This window comes from Camelus ferus, chromosome 3 (assembly GCF_009834535.1).
Source record: "Camelus ferus isolate YT-003-E chromosome 3, BCGSAC_Cfer_1.0, whole genome shotgun sequence".
NCBI lineage: Eukaryota > Metazoa > Chordata > Mammalia > Artiodactyla > Camelidae > Camelus > Camelus ferus.
The window spans coordinates 107,083,103-107,108,275 of NC_045698.1; the positions used below are offsets into that span (position 1 = coordinate 107,083,103).

A 25,173-nucleotide genomic window follows, 5' to 3' on the forward strand; every position below is an offset into this window, starting at 1 on the left:
ACTGCTTCACGGGCTTGTGATTTTTGTAGTGTCTTACATGGAAGTATGAGTCACTTTGAACCTCTTCCATCCTGGGTGATGAAGCACTTTGTAGCTTAACTAACAGTGCCCAGCCTGGCATGATTTTCACATCTCAAAGGATCAGAATTACAGTCAGAATTGTAGTTTGTGTTTCTCTTACCTCCAACCAGTGATGGCATTGTGACCTGAAGAACTAAACAGTGCCTTTCTGTTCTTTGGGTTTAAAATAACTTTGAATACTTACAGTGTAATGACCAAAGTGTGAGGTTTCAGGTAACATCCCCTGGAGCTGTTGAAAGTTAATATTTCACTTTTACCCCCACTGTGTCACATTTAAGTTGCCAGCTACCTTTCTGGAAAGAAGGAAACGTAAAATGACTTGCAGAAGAACCATGGGATTTGCTCTTCTGCTTAAGCATCACGTCAGGCAACTTTTAAGACAAAGGGCAGGTCTGTTGTGCAAATATCTAGATGATTGCAATGAGGGAGGCATGAAGGGCACGTCCTTTGGAGATGACTTCCAGTTACGCAGAAGTCATTTGCTTTGGCAAGGTTGGGGGGCAACTCGAGATGGCACCCTCTGATTCTTTTGGCAGAAACTGGCCGATCTTAGTGGATGGATCTTGTCAAAATTAGAAATGACGCTAACTAAATCTAAGATAAATTACGTAAAGAAATTAGTGACTGACTGAGCCTTTATTGTGATGTTATAACTCATGTTGGAATGTTTTAGATCATCCTAACACTGCTTTTTCATTAATGTTGTCTTAGCTGTGAATTGGATATCAAGTAGTCCTGTTCATCCCCAGTTCTTTAATGGGCCAGTTTCCAAGTAGGACCCTGGGATGTTGACAACAAGTATGGCTGCAAGGTAATTGGGTCTCCTCCCGTGCGTTCCCTGGGCTAGGCGAGTCTGAGAATGATGTCTCTGGAAATGGCCTATCCTGGGAGAGGATCAAATAGTGTGTGACTTTGAAGCACTTTAGTATGTTTAAACACTTAGAAAGTGAGCAGTCACTGTCCTTTCCAACTGTTCTTTACCCAAAATGACACTAGTTATTTGCATTTCAGTGGTTTGCATCAACTCTAGATAAAGCAATTTTGAACTGATCCAGACAGACATATGGATACCCTTTGGCAACCTTATGTAGAGGCTTAAAAGAGATTTTGGTGTTGGTCACTTTGTGTTTCACATTTTACATTTCAAGTCTAATTATAGCAGGTGAAGATGTGCATTGTGTCCTATTTCAAACTTATGGAGGCTGCTGAGGTCCCTAGTATGTTTGTCTTGAAAGTAGAACTTGGCTATTTAGCTTGCTTTTTTTCTTGTTTTGTTTGAGAACATTTTTTGCACTTTTTTTGATACGCACAGGAATCACTGGGTAGGTATTTTATCTATATTCAATACGCTGAGTAGCAAGATGCACGCCTTTGGGATTTAATACACTAATTTTGTTACTGCTGAAAATATAATGGATTAAGTGTTGGAAGATTAAACCATTAAGATGCGAAATAGTATGAATTTTTAGCGCTCGGAAATGCACTGTGGGAGTGGCCAGGTTTTTTAGCCTCTTACCTACTACTCAGGCTGAATGACTTGTTGAACATGGTACACCTTTAAATGAGGTAGAGATAGATCTCATGTGGAATAGATCGAGTTTAGTGAACTGCTTAATTGATAACGTGAGCACCACTTCTAAAAAAGATTTGGCGCAACCTTTCATTTACTAGGCTAGGTAATACTAACCTCTTTCCCCAAAATAGTCTTCCTAGAGAAAGGTAAAGCATTTTGAAAGAAACTGTTCTTTTTAAACACTTCCACAAGCAATGACTTACTAAAAACCAATTACATTTTATCTTTTTTTTTTTCTATTCATATTTGACTTTTTCACCCTCCGACCCTTTTTTTCTTGATGGACATGATTTCCTGCTTTGAATAGAGAGATTCTCTCTAGGTTGGGAAAAGATAATTTCAGTTACAGTTGAGAATAAAAAGACACGCTAGATTACACTTTTCTTCTAGGTTGGCTTGTTTAATATTTCAGATCAACCAAAATAGATTAGGACCACAAGCTCTCCTTTAGAAATACCTGCATTGTTCTAAGTATTGGCCTGCTATTTGACTTAAAATAGAACTCTAGAAGTAACTTTCAGAATCACTGTAGAATAGTGAGCTCAGCATAGAACCATGACTTTACCATACCTTTATTGCCTATGTAGCACAAACTAAACTCTTAATACAATTTTTCCCCCTTAATGGAGGCACTGGGGATTGAACCCAGAACCTCATGCATGCCAAGCAGACGCTCTACCACTGAGCTATATCCCCGACCCCCAGTGCTTGCTGGCTTGAATTGATGTCGTTGAAGATGTGAGATGCTAGTGGGTACTAAGTATATCTGCTGCTGAGATGAAGGAAAGGTAAGTTCCCCACAAGAAAGTACAGGGACATCTGAGTTAGGCTGGAAGTATCAGCTTACAGAGAAGGGATAGGATGAACTGCTCTGCCCCTGCAGGAAAGCCTGCTGGTCTGTCCTTGAGGACTGCCATACTCAATAAAGTCCTGACCCTTGTGCTATATATCAGCTTGTTCTGATTATTCCAAGTCTCTTTCCTGATGTGCTTGCCGTGCGTTGTGCTTTAGCCAAATTGATAGTCACTGTGCCTACGTTGTGCCCCTTATTATTTACCTCCATATTTTGACTCATGTTCCTTCTGCCAGAATACTCCTTGCATCCGTCAAATTCTCATGTTTTTTAAGGTACTACTGCTCAAATGGGCCTTGAGCCATGAATCGCCTCATGCTTTATCTTCTGCCCGGTGCATAGTGGCCTCCTTTCTCTCTTACGTTTCCTGCATTATAATCTTGGTACTTCCATCATCCCTTCCTATATTGTGAGAAAAGAAGCTGTGTTTTATTCTGATGCCCTGCTTTCATGGTCCACTGCCTTTCCATAATAGATTTAATAAATAGGTAGGCGGGGACAGGCAGGTTAAAAACAAAGCTGATAGAAAAACTGGGAAGAATATGTATATTCTAGTTCTGGCTATGACGCTTTCTTTTGAAATCTCTTCAGCTGCCAGCTCAAACCTTGAGCTGCTTTCTCTAGGCTGAGGCATTCTGAAAAAAATCCAAAAGCAAGGACATAACAGTTGTCTGGAGACTCACTGAAACTGACTTGTGGTCACTAGAGAGGGTCCGTTCAGTGTCAGTTTGCTCACCAGCATCCCAAGCTACACAGAAGTCGCTGCCCTGATGCTCAGAGCAGTAGCCAAGACATTGCTGGCCTCACTGCTAGTAGCTTATGGTCCTGTTAGGCCACAGGCCAAACTTGGGGTTGCAGTTGAAGAAGAGTCATGGGTGAGGCCAGGGGGGTCCTAGGAAATGCAGTAAGAAGAGGCCTATTGCATGAACCAGTCTTGCTCATTTGAACACATCAAGTTACCTAAGGGGCTGTCATGTCAGGAACAGAAGGACTTGGAGACAAGTAGTAGCTTCTTAAAATATTTTTGAGTATGTGGGGGAGGGTTACGTCCATGTATTTCCCTATAATTCCATTTTCCCACTTCATTTCCGAGGCCTGGATAAGAGTAAGGAACCGTCAGGAGGCCCTCCTGTGCTGGGACAGGGGTCAGGCGGTTCCTCAGTGCCTCACAGTGGGTGCTCCTACCTCAGCAGCTGCTCGGGGGGAGTGGTTGCCTGTGTTTAGCCCTCTGAAAGGTGGGTGAGTCCACAATTACATAAACCCAGAAAGTAAACTGCTATGGAAAACAGCTTATCGTTTAGAGTCTGAGTTCAAATGACCCGTCCCCAGGAGACCTTGGATTGTCCCTGTGAGACAGTTTCTCTCCTGGCCTCATGCATGACCACATCTTCCTTTTAATTAGTTGTTCGTATCGCATCTGACGTCACTATATCATTGAGTTCTGGCGTTAGGGATGATGCTTATCTTTGGTTCCTAGGCCTTGTGTTGTTTGTAGCAGGTTCTTAGTTGAGTAAATGTTTCGAAGGGATTCTAGACTTAGGAAAGCCTTCCAGAAAAGGTCTAGTCCTTACTCATGATTCCAGCCAAAGCCAAGCCATTCCAGGTACACAGTGAATTGTTCTCTTTCCCAATTCTGTAGCCAGAACATGGCACCATGTCAACTCCAGATCCTTCATGCACCGAAAACTGGACTATTAGGCTCTCAGCCTTTTAAAGTGGGCTGATTAACATTGTTCAGGACCAAGTTCTGAGGAGAGGAAGGCCAAGGATTGTCTTGTTTTGTTCTTGAGCAAGATGTGATTTCCAGGCTAGTAGAAGACAGTGGGCCTCGGCGTTTAGCATAAATACAGGTGGTTATATTTATGCATGTGGGAGTGTATATAGGCAGTAGGAACCATGTGTTTTATCAGTTGTAAGATTCATTTAAGTTAAAACTAATAAATGTCTCTATACTGGTTCTAATGACAAAGTAAACTACCACATCAATTACTTGCTGTTATGCTCAACAATCTAGGAAAATAAGAGCTTTTTACAGGCGGGTGACTAAGGCTACAGTGAAATAATGAAGTCAAACACAAATGAATGGAAGAGATAAAGACAACATGTCATGCCTATTCCAAAACTTAGCTTCCCATTGCCTATATAATGTCAAACTTCAGCAAGGCTTTGACGTGGGCTAGTAAAATAACCTTTCTGAGCCTAAGTTTCCTCGTTTACAAAAGGGGAAATAAGATCAGGGCCACTGTGGGGATTAAATTACATAAAGAGTCTGACGTACAGTAGGCGTTCAACAGTGTCATGATAGTCAAGGTTTATTCACAAACTGTTAACAGTCTACTTGTGAGCGACCCCTATGCGCAGAGCTCCGTGTGATGCCTTCTATTTAGTTGGTACTTAAATGGTCTCGGTGGGAAAAAGACATAGATGCTTGGTAAGTAGAATCATTCCTAGAATTTCGGTCTCCGTGTGTGTACAAGCTCTGAGGCAAGCATGGGGTCCCTCACCAGTGAGAGAACCCCCGGGGCCAGGCGTGAAATGTCGCTGAATCAGCTGCTCATTAGGGCCGGTGGATTTGGCCCTTGGGGAGCCGACCTCAATTCTGAAAGAAAGCTTTTTGATGACCTCTTCTGGTAAACAGGAAGAAGTGATAAGAAATTTCAGAGGTCGAGACAATGAAGATGCTCTACAGTTTACAACGAGGAGGTGGAGTTAACAATCATTCCTTCGTTCTATCTGGTCTGTGCTGTGGGTATTATCCTCAGAGACATAGAAAACCTGAGGGTCAAAGAGGGAACGGCCTCACTCAAGGCCACTTGCCTACTTGCGTCTCAGCCTTATTGGAAGCTCGTGTGCTGCCCAGCACCAGGAAAACCACAGATGGGTTCAGAGAGGAGAAGCAGCCTGAGACCGCCTTAGAACCTGGGGAAGTCCTTCTGTCTTCTTCTGCAACTAAAAGACAACTAGAAAAGTGGACTTAAAAAAAAAAAAAACCCAAAACTTCACAGCTGGGAAAACTCTTCAAGCTCAACCATTCAGTGCTCCTGTTGTACAGACAGGAAGACTGAGGCTCTGAGGAAACGGAGGGGGAAATGGGAGAGAATTTTACAGTGCCTCTCTCTGTTAACCCCCTAGACCATACAATTATAATGTCACTGTATTTGTTTTATCACACATCTATCCATTCTAGGGCTCTTTTAAAATAACCCTGATTTGAATCTTTCAGGAGCAAGGAAGTGGCTGTATGGTGATGAGGAGCAGGGGGAGGAAATGGTTGGTTTCCCAACAGAAGCATTGCTTCCATTTTATTATCTTATGGGAAATCTAAATTAAAAAAAGTTTATTAATTTTTTTTAACTTTGGGAACAAGAAAAGAATTTTCAATCTGTAATATTCTTATTAATTTCAGGGCCAGATGAAGGGAGAGTGAAGATCATTTGTCATAATGTCACCCTATAAACATTTTGAAGAGCTTCTGTTTCTATAAAGCATAAATACTTCTCTGTTGGGAAAGACAGAAGCAGTGTTTTCTGATTAGAAGGAGAGTTTGCTGGAGCTACAGGAGTATGGAAGCAGTTTCAGGAACATCGTTGTGAGGGTGAGGTTTTGTTTGGGAGTCGGGGAGGTGGAGAGAGCTGGCTCAAGTCCAGCCTTACCTGCTATGATGTTTCTTATTAGTATACCCTAGTTAATGGTATGAATTCAGATGAACCTTCCGAATGGTCTGGAACATTTCCTTTTTTTTTTTTTTTTTTTTTTGCCTTTATCTGCAGGAGTAGCAGGGACAGAGGAAAATATTCTTAAGTCTTGGTGGAAGTTTCTTATGATTAAATGGTGTGTAGGGAACAGGCTGGGAGGGGACTTGGAGTCACAGCAGTTACTTCCCTAGGGATATTTCACAAGTTCTGCTCTGATGCGTTTCTCTTTGATTCTTCCAGAATCTCTGGCAGACAGAATTCAAACAAGTGTCACGGGAAATGGGTTACAGCCTTCACAGGACATGCATGCTAATGTACCAGCATGGAACGTAGTTCCGATGTTTGATGGGATTCTCAGGTGAGAAGCTAGTCTGTCAGTACTGTGAAACACCTAGGCTGTCACGGCAAAACAAAAATATTAAGACTCTAATCTCCTCGAGGACCAAAACTCTTCTTTTTAACGTCTCCCTGTCTGCCCACTGAAGGCCTGTGATGGGGTTCCAAGCCTGACACTGAAATGGGGAAACAGTGAAACATTTTACAATACACAGTATACTCTTTTTTTTTTTTTTTTTTTTTCCTACAACCCATCAAAGTATCGAGAGTTTGGCTCTGAAAAGTCTCCCTCAGCTCTTCTTTTTCTGGGGGGTGAGCAGGCCGACAAAGGTGAAGGAGCTTATTTATGTGTCCATGGTGAGCCTGAGGTAGCGTCGGAACGGGGACCCACTTCCCATTGACCTCTGTCCACCTCACAGGGCAGGTGTGCTTAAACAGAATACTGGGTTTCTGCAGTTGTGTAAGAAAGCAGTTGAATCTGAAGGAAGGCAGGCCAAAAACAAGGCAATGCGGGGAGCTGGGGAGCAGGGCAAGCGGGGAATGGGAGAGCCGTCGTGCTTGCAGCCTGCATGTCACCAGCACGTGTCTTTCATCCCCAGGTTGGCTGGCTGGTACTGCTCTGTAGCTGGTTAATGGCCTTATGTAGAGTATAATTTTTGTCACTGAGCTCCCTGGGGGGTATATTTTGGGTTTGCCGTTCTCTACTATCTGATTTCTTGACCCCCTGTTTCAATGGAAATTTTCCAGAGCAGTGAAATTTCAAAATGCAAGAGCGAAAGGAAAGAATAGAAATCACGGCCTTAAAACAAATGAGGTGGGAGCCACTACGTCCATTCTAGTCCCCACCCCAACACCCCACTCCCCACTCCCTCAGAAAGACATCAGCATCTCCTGGCAGAGTCGAGATGCACAAACTGGTGAAACAGGACACGCTGCCAGAGGAAGGTGGGGTGGGAGCAAAAGACGGAGAAGCAGTGGCCCGGATGCTGGCTCGAGAAGCCTTAATGATCCTAAAAATGATCGGGCAACAATTTCTACTTTGGAACTCATTTTGCTGTTCCAAAGAATGGTAAAGCACCTTAATTATTGCTTTAAGTCACCACACAGCTCCATCAAAACAGCATGAAATAGCACCCACTTATGAGCAAACCCATCACCTGCCGTTGTGTTTATGAGAAATCCTTAAGGAGGCAACAGGACAATAATGCGGTAGAGGCATCTTCTAGTCTGAGCCCTCAAGATTCTAGACAACTCAGGCCTGGGAGAGGTGCTGGCAGGGGGCCCTTGTCCTCCTTTATATCCTGGGGTCTTCAACTGGGCAGCCAGAAAGAAGTCCCTGCTTTCATTCTCTTAACATTGGGATGGGATGGGGAGGGCAGCATTTTAGGATTTTTAAGAGTTCTTTACTACTACAGGGACTTCAGCCTACCCAAGGAGGTTCTCCCTGTCCATTGGGATTTCAGGATACACTGAGAGCAAAGCCTTTCCAGCATGTGCTTTTCCTTAAATTGCCGCAAGTAGTTGGAGAGCAACCCAGCTCAATCAGAACAAAGCCTGTGTCTGTCACTCCTTTCTTTGGTCCGGATGAGCTCCCGTTCCTGGCTTCCTAGAGCCGCAGGAAACGAGGAGGGTTCTTCATTCAAATTTGTGGAGTTGGTTTCTGAGAGAAGGGACTTAGTGGATGGACAAAAAGCTAAATTACACTTTAAGAACATGTTTCCTGCTTAGAGAAGTGTTGATCTGGTTGGTTCATTAAAGATGCTTTCTGTCAAGGGGTAGAGATCCACTCACCAGTTTCTCAACATACCTGACCAGCCCCTCAGAATGCAAGCTTTCCAGTCAACCTGAAAACCATAGCTCACAGAGAAAACCTGATCTTGCCTGCCTCTGTAGAGTTGGGGTCGAGGGCAGCCTTCTGAATGTGCAGAGGGTGCTTACTGAATAAATCTGATAGCTTCCAGAGTGATATTCATCGTCCCTAGGCTGGGCTTCCAGCCAGACTGGGGAATAGCTGCAAATCTCAGATCTCGACCCCATCCTGAAGCTGATAGAGATTGTACCTGCTGCTTGCCAGCTTCTCCTAAGGAGGCAGTTACTGCAGACAGGATGATAACTCAACTCCCTTCAGTTTCTGGGTGCTGCAATTAACTAAGGCATCTAATTTTCACAAGGCTTATCAGTGATGGTACCAGCTTAGATGGGGTACCAATCTACTCTGCAATCTAATATCATGGAGCCTCACAAAAACACCATCTCATCTCTTTTTAATGATGCTCATAAAAATGCGTATTTTCAAAGAAAGGAACCATCTCCCATCATACTCATTTTCTCCCCAGTATGAGAAAAATAGCCTATGAAAAATACTAGTGAACTTCTCAGAGAGATATATTTCTTATTTATTGACAGCTTAGAAGAAGAAATAATTTGGATCAAATGACCTTTTGTCTTTCTAGACTTGAACTGAAAATAGAGAAGTTCAAGGTATCCCTCTCCCCCTCTCTTCCCCCATCTTCCTCCCGACTCTGCCACCCCTACCCCCCACCATTTTTCTTTCTATTTGTACCTGGCCATTTGTCACTCCCTATAGCCTTAGTCAAGAATGGACTCTTGAATATTTGAAAGGACCAGAGTATGTAGAGCTAAGCCATTTATTGGCTGCCCTTGAAACAAATGAGTTGTAAACTCATAGGTGAGAATCGGCATTATTATCTGCTTTATTGATATCTCCTAAATTTGGCTCCTGGGAAGAGCTGCAGTTTTGGAGGTGTGTGAAATCACCCATGCCTCTATGCCAGTACCCAGTTCTCCTTCCATGCATAAATACTGGTCTCTACATGTAAAGGGTTTGAATACCAGTAAACCACCCATTACTCCTAAATCAGTTTTCCCCTCTACTGTAGCACTTGGCACGTATAGTCTGAAGGCATGCTTATCCTCTGTGCAAAAGCTGCAGAGGAAACTCAGAAAGTACTGTCCTGTTTGTTAGAGCCACCTAAAAAAATATTTGGCCTAAATTTATAACCTCGTTTGATTTTCTCTAAAGATGAAATCCATGTAACTAACTGCTAAACCCTAACTATATTATACTAGTGACACTGCCTTCTCCTTAAAATGCACCATTCCTAGTTCATGATGGGATTTTTTTTGACTTTGTAGTGATTGATGTCCTTTCCCCACCACTGTTCACCTTTGATAAAGTGGAGCAAAAGGAAAAACAAGTCTGCAAATTTTCCAAAGAAGAAAGGGAACAAGAATTTTGTGTGTCCATATATGTGTGCACGTGTATGTGCCTGGCCACCTGGAGGGTTCAGAAATCACAGTGACATTGACCTTCCTGTTGTGTGAACCTCCTGGAGAGCACACAGCACAGTCAGAGCTAGGACAGAGTTAGAAGTTGCCTGCACTGCTCTCCCTGTTGTGTGCTTAGACAAACTAAAGCTTAGCAATTTGCCCAGGGTCACCCAGCATATCTGTGCCAGTGCTGAAATCCACATTCTCCTTTTCACTGCGATCGTGCCTCCACTTGTATTTATTTCCCATGGGGGCTACCAGGTTCACAGTAATCTGAGGGACGTTTTCAGTGACATCCCTGCTCTGTGTCTCAAAGACGTGTTTCTATTGTCTACTGGATGCGATCAACCAGACCCGCCACTCCCTGGGGGGCTCTCACGTTGGGTATTGTGGCAGAAGTTCAAGGACCCAGCAGAGGCTGGGCAAATGGCCCAGTGACTTCTCTGTCTCGGAGAGATTCCAGACACCTCATATGAGGAGCCAGTGTGGTTTTGCTGTCTGACTGGGGGCGGAACATCTTCAGTCCCTGAGAGAGGCCTATCATCTTCGCTGCCTGATTCCCCTAGACTTCAGACATTCTGAATTTAGTCTAGTAATGAGTCATGTAGAGAGAAGGGCTTCTCTATTTTTTATTAAAAAATGACTTTCTCCTTAAATGAAGTGAATAGAGTGCAAGTGAACGAGGCCGATAGCCTCTTCAAAGACTCACGCATCACGTGAGAATAGAGGATCCCCCCACCCCTTAAATAAAGTGAATGCAGTGTTCATGAAAGGTGCTAACAGCAGTTCAAATACTGATGTCCTAGTCTTGAACCGGTCATGTTTGTTCAAGTCCCTCTATTTAAGTTTTCCTACTGTGGACACTTAGCGGTGGGGAAAAAGATGGTCCTCAATCAGAGACTCCCACTCACTTGGCTCCCCATCCCTCAATGCCTCTTAGGAAAAAGGATTCCAGGTTCCATTCCCCCATCCTCCAAGGCTGGAATGCAGTTCAGCTTTCTGGTCTACGCAGGCCAAGAGAAGGGAAGGCAATGATTCATTGACCTTGGAATTTGGATATAAACAGCTTTATCATCGAAGCAGCAAAGCCAAACAGCGTGTTGGCTGCACAGCGCACTTCCTGTACCTAAGTCGCTAGATCCTTGTCTTGGCCTGCTCCTAGGGTTGTGCTGTTGGGGGTGGGAGAGGTTCCCCCGGGGAAGGTGCTTTAGGGAGGAGTTAGGTTCCCAGTGTCTCATCGCTGTCCTCCCCTAAGTTGAGGATACACTAGAGACACAAGTGAAACCCCAGCCTCTGTGCAAACTGGCTGTCAGCTGTGTCTCATCATCTCCCTGCCACTCTGATCCAAAGCCAAGATGCTCAAGTGCAAAGAAAGAAGTGTAGCCCCCGCATTCCGGCTACGGGCACAGTGGGCAGGACGCCACAAACAGCAGTGCCATCGTTTCAGGTGTGGCGGTGCTGACAGAGCGGGCGGGGTGGCTGGACACAGCGCCCCTCACTCCACGGCCCACCTTGCAGACCTGCCACCTGTGAGCACCTATGCCCGTGAGCTGGCTCCCCCGCCCCTCACAGCCCATGTCTTAGTCCCCCTCCTTCCCCCCGCCCGTCCACCCCCCCCCCCCCGTCCCCTAGCTATCCTGGGATGCTTCTGGCACTTCAGAGTGAGAAGGAAAGAGAAATATTTGTCTTAACTTTTCTAAATGTTAAAGCCAAACAAAGCACCAAAAAGGAAAACAAACAAAAAAACAGACTTATAAAAATATAATCGGGTCATCTCCCCCAGCTTCCCCCCTTACTTGTGTTGTATGAAATGTCAGAATTCAGCGAACAACTTTATAAACATTACCGTCTCTTTCCACCCGTATGCGCGTACCTAAGCGGCCGCAGCCCCAGTACTACCCTTTCAACCGCAGCATCATATATCTGTTTCATCCTACGGACCCCTCCTTCCAACACACACCTGCTTACGATTCCAGAGGGACTCTCCAAAAAAATAGACATCTGAAAAAAGTGCATCCATTTATATACTCAGTCTATCTGCATATTATTTCTTAAGATTATTAGTTTTTTTTAACCATAAAAAAGATTGCATATTGGCAATATAACGGGACAGCCGCAGTGGCCATTTCCGGGTGGTGGTGGAGCACAGAAGCGTGAGGGCCCAGAGAGGGGCAGCGCCCAGAGAGGTCCTTAGGCTGGAGACATGAGGATTGAGGTGGGGTTCTCTTGATTCTCAATCTTTGGGCCTCTGAAATGCCCCATCTCTTCAGTCACTCCCTTCTCTTCTCTCCACCTTCCCCCATTTCCACTACCCCTGCCCGGGCCGCACAACCCTCTTGAAGCAGAGGCAAAATGGCTTTTTGGCATGTGTCCACCTGGGCCGGTTCCGAGAGACGCATGGCCTTTGGAAGTGGGTGATGTGGGACACACACCAGAGCAAGCTGATTTGTGACTTTCCACTCTGGGAAAAATTGTCCATCACCTCGTTGACTTCAAAAATTTAAGCAGTTACTAGGCTGATAGGCTAAGAAACAAATCTGTTGTTCTTGTGGTTTTGCATTAATATTAAACATGAATATATATCATATATTACACTGCTTTCCCTCTGCTCTGGGGCAGACTGCACTCTCCTTCTCAACAGGAAAACTGCACAGCCCGCGGACTTGAATTTTTGAAAGCTGTTTTCTCCCACCCCACCACCCCCACCCCAAACCCTCCCCTTCCTCCCGGCCCCTCGGTTCTTATATTAGAAAAGCCCCGCCCTCCCCCCCACCCCCAGCCACCCGAGGTTAAATAGATAGTGCCATGTTCTGAGTCATGCATCACTGCATTTGGGATTGCACAGGCTGCAGAGAGGGAGAGGGTTGTGCGCGCCCCTCCCTCGTGTCCCCTCCTCTCCCTTCTGCCCTCAGGTTCCTGTGCTATTCCCGCACCGCCCTCTCCCAGCCTCCCCCCGTCCCGGACCGTCACTGGTTGTGGACGTCCTCCCTGCGGACGATCTTGTAGATGATCCAGTAGAACATGTTGAAGATGAGGAAGGCCATGGGGAAGCCGATGCGGGAGATTTTGTCGATCTTCTTGGCCCTCTGGATGAAGAGTTTTCGCATCTCCTCTGGGGACTTGGACGGTGCAGGAGGCGGGTTGGTGGTGTTGTTGTTGTTGGCGCCCTTGACTGAGATGCCATCCTTGGCCTGAAGGCAGGCTGGGCCCATCCCGTAGGCAGAGAAGTTGAAGCGGCCCTCCCCGGCCTCATCCTCCTGGAATAGATTCAACATGGGGCTCTACTTAAAATAAGACAGGGGCTGGGCACCCTCCCTGCAAGGCACTCCCCTGGGGGCCAGGCCGTGCCGTCTGGCTCTCTCAGCCTCCCAGAGGGCACCTCTCCAGGTTCCCCAAGGCTTTCTGGCTGGCAGGGGAGTTATGCCTTATAGAGGGGCGCCGCTTGCGTGCTGAAACAGATGCAAACCAGGGGATGGGAGCAGGGCGTGGAGTCTGGAGCCCTGGGTTCAGGTCTCCCCTCCGTCACTTGCTGGCTGTATGACACTACACAAGTCACTTCCTCAGAAGACTTCCTTCTGTGAGTCTCAGGACTTTTAATTTCATTTTCTCCTTTATGTGGGAAAAAGACCCACTCCACCTCTTTAATATATTTCTTGGCCATCAGAGGTTATAGATGAGCAGACACTCCAAATGCTGTTTCGTTAGACATCCAGGGGACAATTTGGAGAGATCCCCTGCTTTGCCTCTGTTGCCTCCTTGTCCTCTTCCCCCACCCTGCCCCCCAATTAATGTCTTCTGCGCATGGGCTGGGGTGAGGGGGCGCACGGTCCAGGGAGAAGCAAGTGCTGTGGACCTCACCTCCGTTCACAAGCCAGGGAAGCCACAGCTTCTTCCTGCCTCCGTGTTCCCGACTCCCTGGCAGTTGTGACCTCAGACACACCTCTGGATTTTTATCAGGTTATCATTCAAGCCCTACATCATTTGGCTCCAGCTTACCTTTACAGACTGACCCCACCCCACCTTGTGCTTGGCACACCTGCCCGTTTTGCTGCACGTTCTCAGTCCTCCCGTGTGCATTCCCACCTCCCTGCCTTACGCTCACTACCCCAGTGCCTGCGGCCCTTTGCTGCTCAGGCTGACCTCGCCCTGGTCTGGAGCAGAGAGACACTCTCGTCTGCTCTCATCATATCCAGCTTTGTTGTCTTCCTTGTGAGCTCTGAGTGGTGCTCTGTCTCAGCTGAGCTGGAGAGTCAGCGCATGGCTCTGGGGGAGACTTCAGCAGCTCGTGCTGCCCTCCCAGATAGTGAGGGCTTTTAGGGTCGCCCCCCAGTCTTTTGCTCATTCCTGGGTGGGGCAGCAAACAGCCTTGGAGCCCCAGTGCCTCTCAGCTCTAGTCCTGCTACCCCAGCTCGGCCGCCATCTGGGCTCGCTGTGACAACTTTCAGCCTCGTTTTCCTCTTGCCTCCTGCCTGCTCCCCAACCCCAAACCCATCTGGGTTGTTATGACACACATCTTATTGGTCATCTTTGGCTGAGAACTGTTAAAATAGGCTGCCATGGACTTGAGGATGATCGAAATCCTTCGATGGCCTGAACATTCCCATCTGCGCATCCTCTGTCTGGCATTCTGTTCTCCAGCCGCCCTGTAGTGTCTCCACCTGTTGGAAAGCACCACACTCCTCTTTCCCCCTGGTCCCCTACTCAGGCCTTTCTCTCTGCCCAGGGCACCCTCCTAGCCCCACCCCTGCTTCTACCGCCTTCCCTTTCACTGAACTAATTCCTGCTCAGAGGCTCCCCTGAGCCCAAGGATGGGCTAGGTAGCTCTGCTGTGCGCTCCCTCTTTTTAATTTTTTTTTATTTTAAAGCTGTTATCACAGTGTATTCCTTAATTATTGTCCGTCTCTCCCATTTGACTGTAAGATCCATGCAGGCGGAGGCAAATTCTGTCATGTTCGTGGCACCCTTGACGCTGGACACATGAACGTATTTCCTGGAGAGAAGCTCAAAAGTCGGCAAACATTTGTTGACTAAATGTTTCCTTGTATATCCTCCCCAGTCCCAGCTTGCCCCACATCCCCCTTTTTTTAGTGGGGTTGCATTCCCAGCACCAGGAGGATTTGAGACATACGATGAATGCTTAAGAAATCTTTGGCAAATGTTGATCTGCAGGCTCCTGTGCCTGGCAGATCGGGGCTTGATAAACATTTGCCTACGAAGAGGGCAGAAGTAGAGGGTTTGTGCCAGGGCCAAGGAGAGGAGCTGGGAGAAGCTGGCCGAAGGCCTGGACCCTGAGCCCAGGAGGCTGGGTCCTACTCTTGCTCATCAGCATGTCTGCCCTTGCTTGCAGAGTGGAGTGCTTGAAAACGTTTTTTTCACTGGCCTCTAGTTATGCAGCAAGAGACACCAAATTAACTTTCTACATAGCTTTGGGAGAATTATTCTCTGCCTTCCTGATCTGTTAAACATAAGAGGGGACGGGATGGAGGCCCCATCCAGTTAGATGGCTAGCAATGACCTGCTAGGAGAGAGAAGTTTCCTAGAAATGACTGGACAAAAGCTTGCTATTCCTATTCCAGCCAGCAGGTGGCAGAAAACGAATGCCCAACTGTCTCTGGAGCTGCGCAGGTAAGGAGAAGGGGAAACCTGAGAGCTACTCTAGAACCCAGGGGTTGGTAGTGTGCCTGCCCAGTCGGGCTCACAGAGGTCTCCTAATAATCTGACTAATGAGGCTGGCTGGGGAATTCGAGGACCAGTTGCTTTCTGCCCAGCAAATGAGGTAACATGGGAGGATGGTGGGAGTTGAGGAGCCTGGCCAAGATTACGGGCTCTGAGAAACTCAGGCACATAGCTAGTTCCTCTTCACTCACCATCTGGGGCTTAAAACCCCCTCTGCAAACTTCCTGCTCAAAGGAGGTTTCTACAGCCCAAGCCTGTGCACTGCCAGTGTGCAAGCCGCATAAGGAGGGCCCTACTCCAAGGAAGCTCTTTGGGGTGAGTCCAATTCTGTGTCCTTGCAGTTTCTGACATTTGGGTCAAGTTCAGAGTCCTTGGGTACAAGGTCACATTAATTCGGATGCACACAAGGGGCCAGGCAGGGAAAATGTGAGTGATGAAGTGAAAAAATGTCCAATCAGAAGGGACTGTGGAATGCATTCTCTACCCAAAGACATTTGCAGCGCTCCTGTACCCTGTGGGATGTGAATCCAGCGGGGCCAGAGGCTGTGTTTTGAGTGAAGCTAGAAGTGTGACTTTTAAACGCTGGCACTTGATTCTAGGTTTTTAAGATGCTGCTAGTGAAATTAAAGATATTTGTGTGGTAAGTTTGACCTTCTAGCTACTGGTTTCTGGTCTCCACCTTGGGATAAATCTTAGCTCCTATTTAAGATCTAATAAATGCAGGAATATTTTTATCTGCTTCAGGATGGAAACGCTGATGAACAGATAAGCAACTGATGATGTATGGTCAGTGTTTTGAGAACCGCCATGGGTCTTGGAGCATCTCCCTGCCTTTGCCATCAGTGCCTCCACAATCCTGGTGACTTGCTCCTCCCCACTGTCCTCGTCTGCGCAGGAGGAGTGGGTGGGATGCTCTCTGAGAGCTCTTCCAGCACTAACATGCTGTCAGAGAGCAAGGAGGGAACTGCACGGAAGAATCTGATTACACCTGCACAGTGGCCCTGTTCGCACTTGACCTGGCCAGGGAGAAAGCTTTTGTTTTCCCCTAGAGTGGAAACATGGTAGGCGTTTGGCAAAGGCAGCCTTTGGAGGAACTGTAGGCCCACCACATCACACATCTGCAGGGAGCTGCGTTCACATTTTACGCTATGCAAATAGCGCCCCCTGGAGTTGTGCAGGGCTCCGTCTAGCTGGGGAGACAGCTGTTTTCAGTCAATCTAAAGCAGGTAGGGCCTTGGTGTATGGCAGGTATGTGGTATGGCCTGACGGATCACAGGGTGTGAGTTCTTGGTTGCCCTAATCCATTGCTGAAAAAACTTCCAAGCAGCCTCTTTGATTGGAAGGTCTCCTAACTTTCTTCATTAGTTTTTTTTTTTAATCCCTTTGTCCACTTGCTCAACGAATACCTATTGCACGTTCACTATGCATCAAGCCTTATGTTAAGCACCAGCGATACGGCACTGAGCAAGAGTAGACATGGTCCTGCCCTTACGGAGCTTATGACTCAGTGAAAGATGAACATTAAACAATCACATAATTATATGTATAATTACAAATCAAGATACACATTTGGAAGGAAAGAAATTGAGTTCAATTAGAATATGGTCTTTGCCAGCATAAACAGTGTCTTTGTGCAAATCAGAAGAAAGGCATCGCCCTCTCTAGGGGCATGAATTGGGATCCCTTCCTCTGGCTGATACAGTCCATGCCAGGGCAGGACTTAGACAAGTCCTCCTTGGCTGGGGGCCCTGGTAGGATACACCCTGCTCGACCGTACTTAACAGCCTTGCCTAAGCACTTCAGTACAGGACCTACACCTGGACCAGGGTGTCAGGGGAAGATGCCTCTGTTGAGAACTGGAAAACGAGTGGGTTCACACCAAGCAAAGTGCACAGGAAGAGCAATTCAGGAGTTGAGAACAAGATACCTGAAGTCCTGTGTGTATGTTTGAGGAACTATGAGAAAAGCCAGTGTAGATGGTGCTCAGAGAGCAAAGGAGAAAAAAGAAATGAAAATGAGGCTGGAGAGACAAGCAGGTTCTCGGACCCCGAGGAGGAAGTTCTCCTGGGGAAGTGCTCGCGGACTAGGGTGTGGAGCCGGTTTGCTCCCACAGGCCACATGCTCCCCAGTGCCATTTGCTGGTTGACACACAACCACTGAGTTAACAAAGGTGGGTGACTTTCCAGAGGTGGCCTGCCAAAGTACTTCTTCCTTCAGTCCCCCATAAGGTGAGAGAACCCACTCCGGGGGAGGCTCTTGCTGGCTGCCCTTTTCTTGAAGGAAAGAAACAAAGGCCTGGAAATTGGACACTGTACTGTGAGATCTCATCTCTTGTGGTGCGATTCCCTTTGGAACCAAGCCCATTGAACTAATGCAGCCTCCCCTTGCGGGAAATGCCCATAAAGGTCCCTTGGCCTGCCATGCTTTGTGTTTGTAGCTAGTTATTATTCTGGCTACATCAGTGTCGGCTCTGTCAGTTCTGTCCTCAGCTGGAACCCAATTGTTTCTTCAGTGTTACTGTGGTTGGAAGAGTGACCGCCTCTAGACTCGGTCGGGGCATTATCTATGGGAGGGGAAGCTAGGACTTCCAGGACTTTAACCCCTATTTTGTGCCCGCTTTACCCCCTGAGAAGGATGGTCCAGGGAGACAAGTATCACAAGATAAGGCTTCCTGGAACACTGCTGTTTACCACCAGCTGTCCCTCCTTGGGCAGTGACCCAAAGGCCTACCTTGTGATGTCTTCGCTTCCTCCTGAATCGGAGCAGCTCTTTGTGCTGCCGAGACACAAAGTTGACGGCGGCATACTCGAGCAGGGCTGAGAACACGAAGAGCAGGCACACAGCCATCCAAATGTCGATGGCTTTCACGTAGGACACCTGGAGAGGGGGTGGGGGACACAGGGGAGTAAGGGGCAAGGAGAGTGAAATACTGAGTACAGCGGGATGTTTTCTGCTCCTCAGGAACTGCCCCCATCACCCACTGCTGCCCCCTGTCAGCTGGGATACTAGGCTGGAGGGTGCGGAGGGGAGCAGAGAGAAATGCATCAAGAAGACTGGACAGAATATTGGTGAGAAAAGAATACGGGGCCTAGAAGAGCATCAAAGAGAGGAGGAGGGTGTTTGTGGCATCATTATTTGGTGGAACAGAATGTTGTGTTTAGTCTAGGGGTGATATGAACAGAAGGTTGTAGCCAGTGTTAAAAGTAAACAGAGGATGTCAGTGAGAATGGCAGAGTGAGATCTTCGAAAACTCTCCCCCCATAAAAGCAACAAGGACACTATCAAAAATGGTCAGAACCAGCTTTTTTCAGAACTCTGTTAATTAATCAAAGTCTAACAGCAATCCTGTGAGCATTTATTTAAGAAAATCAACTGAATCTCAGTACAAACAGCAAGCTTTGTGGCATTAATCCCCCTGTCTTTATTGAGATATAATTCACACACCATACGCGTTTAACATGTACAGCTCAATGGCTTTATACATTTGGAAATATGTGCAACCATCATCACAGTCAATTTTAGGTTTTCATCACCTCAAAAATCAACCTACTACCTTTTTAACTGTCATTCCCCTATTCCCCCCATTCTCTTCCTCCAGTCCTAGGCAACCATGGATCTACTTTCTGTCTCTATAGATTTCCCTGTTCTAGACATTTCATATGAATGGAATCATACCATCTGTGGCCTTTTATGACACTAGTTTCTTTCACTTAGCCTAAGGTTTTCAAGATTTCATCCATACTGTAGCATGTGCCAGTATTTTATTCTTTTTCATGGCCAAATAATAATCCGTTGTATGGATGTAACACATATTGTTGGTCCATTCATCACTTGATGGGCATATGGGTTGTTTCTACCTTTTGGCTATTATGAATAATTCTGCAATGAACATCAGTGTATAAGTTATTGTGTGGACATGTTTTTATTTCCCCTGGTGCTTTGTGGTGTTTCAAGTTGCCCTATTCCCATCCTCTCATCCTCAGCTGCATGCTAGCCTTGAAAACCAACAGCAAGCACAGTGAACACCAGTATCCTGATAGCTATTGATGGGGCAGGACAAAGTAGGATCTTTAAAGCTGCATTCTCAGAGAATTGTTTTTTGACCTGTCTTGTGGTTTCACTGAAAGACCCCACTCACAAGACTGTGTTTATTTGACCTGATTTGGAGCTGGCCTAGTGTGAACAGGCTTTTCCTTATAGGCATTCATTGAAAACAACCATTGGCAATTGTTGAACATTGCATCAGCCTTAGGCAGTTGGTAACAGTTGAGACAAACCGTACGTTGATCAAAAAGCTTAAAAGGAAAAGCTGGGGAATGAGATGTCCATAGGGAGATTTAGGAAACTAGATATATTCCTGGAAATCTATGTGCATTCTCAGATGTGTGTGCCCAGGGAAGACCTGAGAAGGCCCTTAGCACTCAACTCTGGCTAACCTTGATGCACTGAAGAAACTGGAAATAAAGGCTAAGGCAAAGTTGTAAGTTGCTTAGCTGGTTGTTGAAAGTGTAACCTAATGCACACACAGAGCCCCTAGGCAAAGGCTAGGAGATCTATGGGGTCCAGGCATTTAAGGAAATCTCTGTCCAATTTTTCTAACCAATTAGCTAACTGAGTATAAACTTCAGTGGCCCCACAAAATAAAGAATATAGATATTACAGAATTAGTTCCAAAAGTTACTTTAACAAACAAACAAACAAACAACAATAAATCCTGAGGAGGGAGGAGAATCCAATTTTCAGAGATTTTCACATTATATTATGTAAAATGTGAAATTTTCAACAAAAAATGTAGGCTATGCAGAGAAACAAGAAAGTATGGTCAATGCAATGGAATGAATATTTGTCCTCACCAAATTCATATGCTGAAACCCTAATCACAATGTGATAGTATCTGGAGATGGGGCCATGGAAGTAATGAGATCATGAGAGTGGAGCCCTCATGAATGGGATTATGCCTTTCTAAGGAGAGTCCAGAGAGCTAGCTTGCTCTCTTGTTACCATGTGAGGGTACAACAATAAGACAGCAGTTCACAACTGGAAGAGGATCTTCACTATGCTGGCTCCCTGACCTCGGACTTCCAGCCCCTAGAAGTGTGAGAAATAAATTTCTGTTGTTTTTAAGCCACTTAGACTATGGTGCTTTGTTAGAGAAGCCTGGATTGACTAAGTCATGCCCATACGTAAGAAAAAAGGCAGTTAAAAAGAGTTGTGCCTGAGGAAGCTCAGATGTTGGACTTAATAGACAAATGCTTTAAATCAGTTATATTTTTAATATGTTCAAAGAAGGAAAAGAAACCTTGTCTAAAGAACTAACTAAAAGTATGACAACAAAGTCCCACCAAATAGAGCATGAGAGAGAAATTTTAAAAAAAAGAATCAAGTAGAAATTCTGGAGTTAAAAAGTAAAAGAACTGAACTGAAAATTTTACTAGAGAGGATTAACATCAATTTGAGTAGACAGAAGAAAGAATCAGTGAACTTGAGGTTATCCTGCCTGAGGAACAGAATGAAGAGAAATAAACAGAGCCTCATAGCTGTAGGGGGGAACCATCAAATGCATTAACATATGTTTAATGGATGTCTCTGAAGACAAGGAGAGACAGAGAAAGGCAGAAAGAATATTTGAAGAAATAATGGCCAAAATTTTCTCAAAGTTGATGAAAACCACTAATGTACATATCTAGGAAGGGCAGTGTACCCCAAGCAAGATAAACTCTAAGGGATCCACACCTAGACACACCATACACAAACTGTCAGAAGTCAAAGAAAAAGAATCGTGAAAGCAGCAACAGAGAAGCAAATCATCATGTACAAGGTATCCTCAGTAAGATTAACAGCTGATTTCTTGTTAGAACTATGGGGTCTAGAAAGCAGTGGGATGAAATTAAGTATGACCTAAATAAATAGGAAGACATCCTGTGTCTATGGGTTAGAAGATTTAATAATATTACGATGGCAATACTCCAAATTCCTACATAGACTCAATGCATTTTTAACCAAAATCCCTTTTTTGGGTTGTTATTTCAGAATTTTACAAGCTGATCTTAAAATTTATATTCATATGGAAATACAAGAGACCCAGAATAGCCAAAACAATCTTTAAAAGGAACAAAATTGGAAGACTCATACTTCCCAATTTCAAAACTTACTACAAAAGCTATGGTAATCAAACGTGTGACACTGGCATAAAGACCAATATATGGATAAACGGAATAGAATTGAGAATCCAAAAATAAGCCCATACATCTATAGTCAATTGATTTTTGAGAAGGTTGTAACTTCAATGGAGGGAAAGAATAGCCTTCTCAACAAATGGTCCTGGGATTAACTGGATATCCACATGCAGAAGAATGACATCCCTCCCTCATACCATATATGAAAATAAAATGAAATGAAACCCTAAATTTAGAGCTAAACTATAAAACCCTTACAAAAATATGCATGTAAATCTTCATGGTTTTGATTAGGCATTAATTTGTTAAATATGATACCAAAAGCACATGCAACAACAGAAAATACAAATTAGATTTCATCAAAATTATAAACTTTTTGGTATAAAGGACATTATCAATCAAGTGAAAAGACAACCTGTAGGAGAGAAAACATTTGCTAACTGCGTGTCTGATAAGGCTTTAAAATGCACAATGCACAAAGAACTATTATGCAACAATAAAAAGCGAAATATGCCAATTAAAAAGTGTGCAAAATATTTGAATAGATTCTCCAAAAAAGATATAGGAACGGCCAATAAGCACATGAAAACATGCTCAACATTATCAGTCATTAGGAAAATGCAAATCAAAACTATGGTGAGATACCACTTCACAGCTATTAAGATGTCTATAATAAAAAAAAAGACAGAGAATAACAAGCATTAATGAGGATGTGGAGAAACTGGAACCCTGGCAGGATTATAAAATGGTGTAGTCACTTTGGAAAATCGTTTGGCAGTTCCTCAAAAAGTTAAGCATATAATTACACATGACCCAACAATTCCACTCTTACGCATATAGTTGTGAGAGTTGAAAACATATGTCCACACAAAACTTGTACAGATGTTCATAGCAGCATTATTAAAATAGCCAAAAAGTGAAAATAACCTAAATGTCCATCAACTGATGAAGAGCTAAACAAAACGTGATGTATCTGCACAATGGAATGTTTTTCAGCCATAAAAAGAAGGGAAGAACTGATACATTCTACAGCATGGATGTACTTTGAAAACATGATCCTAAATGAAAGAAGCCGGTCATAAAAGTGCACATATTACATGATTCCACTTATGTGAAATATCTAGAATAGGCAAATCCAAAGAGATAGAAAGTAGGTTTCTGGTTGCTGAAGGCTGCTGGAGGGGGGAACAAGGAGTGACTATTAATGAATATGGGGGTTTCTTTTTGGGGTGATGAAAATGATCTGGAATTAGATAGTGGTGAAGGTATACAACTTTGTGAATAGATTAAATGTTCCTGAATTTATGCAAAAAAATAAAGTGAAGGGGGAAGAATATCAGGTTGAATGTTTATAGCAAACAGAGCCCAACATCAAGTCCAGGATTAACAGTGAGTGGAGCAGAATGTTGAGTCTAGTGTAGATTATAAGTGAAGGAGCATGTGGCATCTACTATTAATAGAGAGTGGGGCGGCATATTGAGCCTAACACAAGGAAAAGGAAGCAGAGCATTATGCCTGATGTTATGAATGAACAGAGCAGAATGTGTTGTCAGTTGGCAACAGTAAACAGAGAATTTGGTTTTGAGCATTTATAGTAAATGTAGCAGAATGCAAAGTCTAGCATTCATAGCACAAAGGGCAGATTGTTGAGTTTTCTTGGGAGAGTGAATAGAGAAGAGAGTGGTGTCTGGTATAGATGGCAAATGAAGTGGAGTGTCATGTCTTGCATTGAAGGTTAATGGAATATTTAGTATCATGAAAAACAAAAAACAGTGGGGAGACTGTTCTAGATTAAAAGAACAACTGTATGCAATATGAATCTTTATAGAATCCTTGACTGGATCCCTCACCATGTCCATTGAAGACTTTTTTTTTTGACAATTGGAAAAATGTACAGGTTCTATATTAGATGAAATTATGGATTTTTCTAATTCAATAGTAATTATTATTCAATTAGTGTTAATTTTTAGATGTGATAATATCATTGTGATCCTTATTCCTTATTTAGGGGTGACTTTTCATGATGTCTGCAACCTTCACATGATTCAGCAAAAACTGCGTCTATCTACCTACTTGTCTACCTACCTACCTATAACTAGAGAGAGACAGTAAATATGACAAAATGATAACAACTGGAATCCAAGTGAAGGCTCTTAGGGTGTTCATTGTATATTCTTTCAACTTTTCTGTATCAAAACAGAATGTTAAGTGTGGCATTCATTGGAAACGGTGCAGAATATTGCATTTCACATAAGGCTGAAGGGAGCCAAGTGTGGCATCTGGCATTAACAGTAGAGCAGAATGTGGTGTCTGGTGTTGAGTGAGTCATGCAGAATGTGGCTCCAACGACAGTAGTGAATGTAGTGGAGTGCAGTGCCTAGCATTAAAAGAGTAAAGCAGAACAAGGCATCGAGCATTCATAGTACAACAAAGCAGAATGTTGTAGCTCAAGTATGGGTGAATGGAGGAGTACGTGGTGGCATTAATAGAAAATGAAGCAGAGCATTCTGTCAAGTGTTAAAAGTGAATGAAGCAGAATGTGAGGTCTAGTGTTAACAATGAAAGGAACAGAATGTTGCATTTATCATCAGGGTGATTGGAAGAGAATTAGTGTCTGGTGTGGATGTGGTGGAAGCTACGTCGTGTTAGAAGAATGGAATAGAATGTTGGGTCTAGCATGGAGGGAATGGGGCAGAATGTGTATCCGGCATTAATAGTGCATGGAGTAAAACGTTGTATCTAGGGTTAATGAATGGAGCAGAAGATGGTTCAGCAGTTAATAGTGAATGTAACAGAATGTGGTGTTTAACATTAGAAATGTAAGAAATCAGATCAAGGTATGTGCAGAAAAGGGTCAACATAGCAGGCATGAGGCTGCTGTCTTATGATGGACCGACCCACTTACAATGTTGGCCCTTGGTTGATACATGGAGTTTGGATTTGGGGAGTGTTCCCACTTGCCCTAACTGACAAGAGTGCCTCACTGTGCCTTGACTGCTTATATAAACAATGTGATTTGTGCTGAACATCTGCTTTCCTCTTTGGAGTTTGGAATTTGGGGATGTGCTAGGCAGAGGGTACTTATGTGACCAGCACCCAATAAAATCCCTAAATGAATCTCAAAACAATTTCTCTCTGTCTCTCTGGGCAGAAACATTTCATACATATGGCTGTCTTTTTGGGGTAAGAGTGAACTCTGTACTTATGGGATGGAAAGAGTAAGGAAGTTTGCATGTGAATCCCTTTAGACTCTGCCTGTGTCTTCTCCCTGTGTCATCTAGCTGTGTATCCTTAATATATCATGGTAAGAAATCTTAGCTGTCAGTACAACTATATGCTGAGTCTGTGAGTCCTATCAAATCTTCGAACATGGAGTGGTCTTGGAGACCCCAGATACAAAGTATCTGCCATTAATGGTGAACGTGGAATGCTGTACTCAGCACTAACGTGAAGTGAATGGACGAGGAGATGGGTTTGAGTCTTAATAGTAGA

General features: G+C 44.6%; 1 protein-coding gene and 1 non-coding gene across 3 annotated transcripts in view; both read right to left on the reverse strand.

Moving 5' to 3' along the window:
- Positions 1–2,278: 2,278 nt before the first annotated feature.
- On the reverse strand, positions 2,279–2,350 carry TRNAA-GGC. The gene has a single exon. It is a non-coding gene; the product is annotated as a tRNA-Ala (tRNA).
- A 10,279-nt stretch (positions 2,351–12,629) lies between these two features.
- GLRA1 (glycine receptor alpha 1) overlaps positions 12,630–25,173 on the reverse strand; it is an 80,769-nt gene continuing 68,225 nt past the window's right edge. Inside the window, exons 8-9 of one of the 2 annotated variants that reach the window (XM_006174609.2) lie at positions 18,236–18,382; positions 12,630–13,110 (exon numbers count right to left, since the gene is read on the reverse strand). In XM_006174609.2, coding sequence (XP_006174671.1) covers positions 12,796–13,110; positions 18,236–18,382 — 462 coding nt within the window. In that variant the 3' untranslated portion in view covers positions 12,630–12,795. The remainder of the gene's footprint in view (positions 13,111–18,235; positions 18,383–25,173) is intronic. The other variant, XM_006174610.2, reaches the window with a different exon arrangement.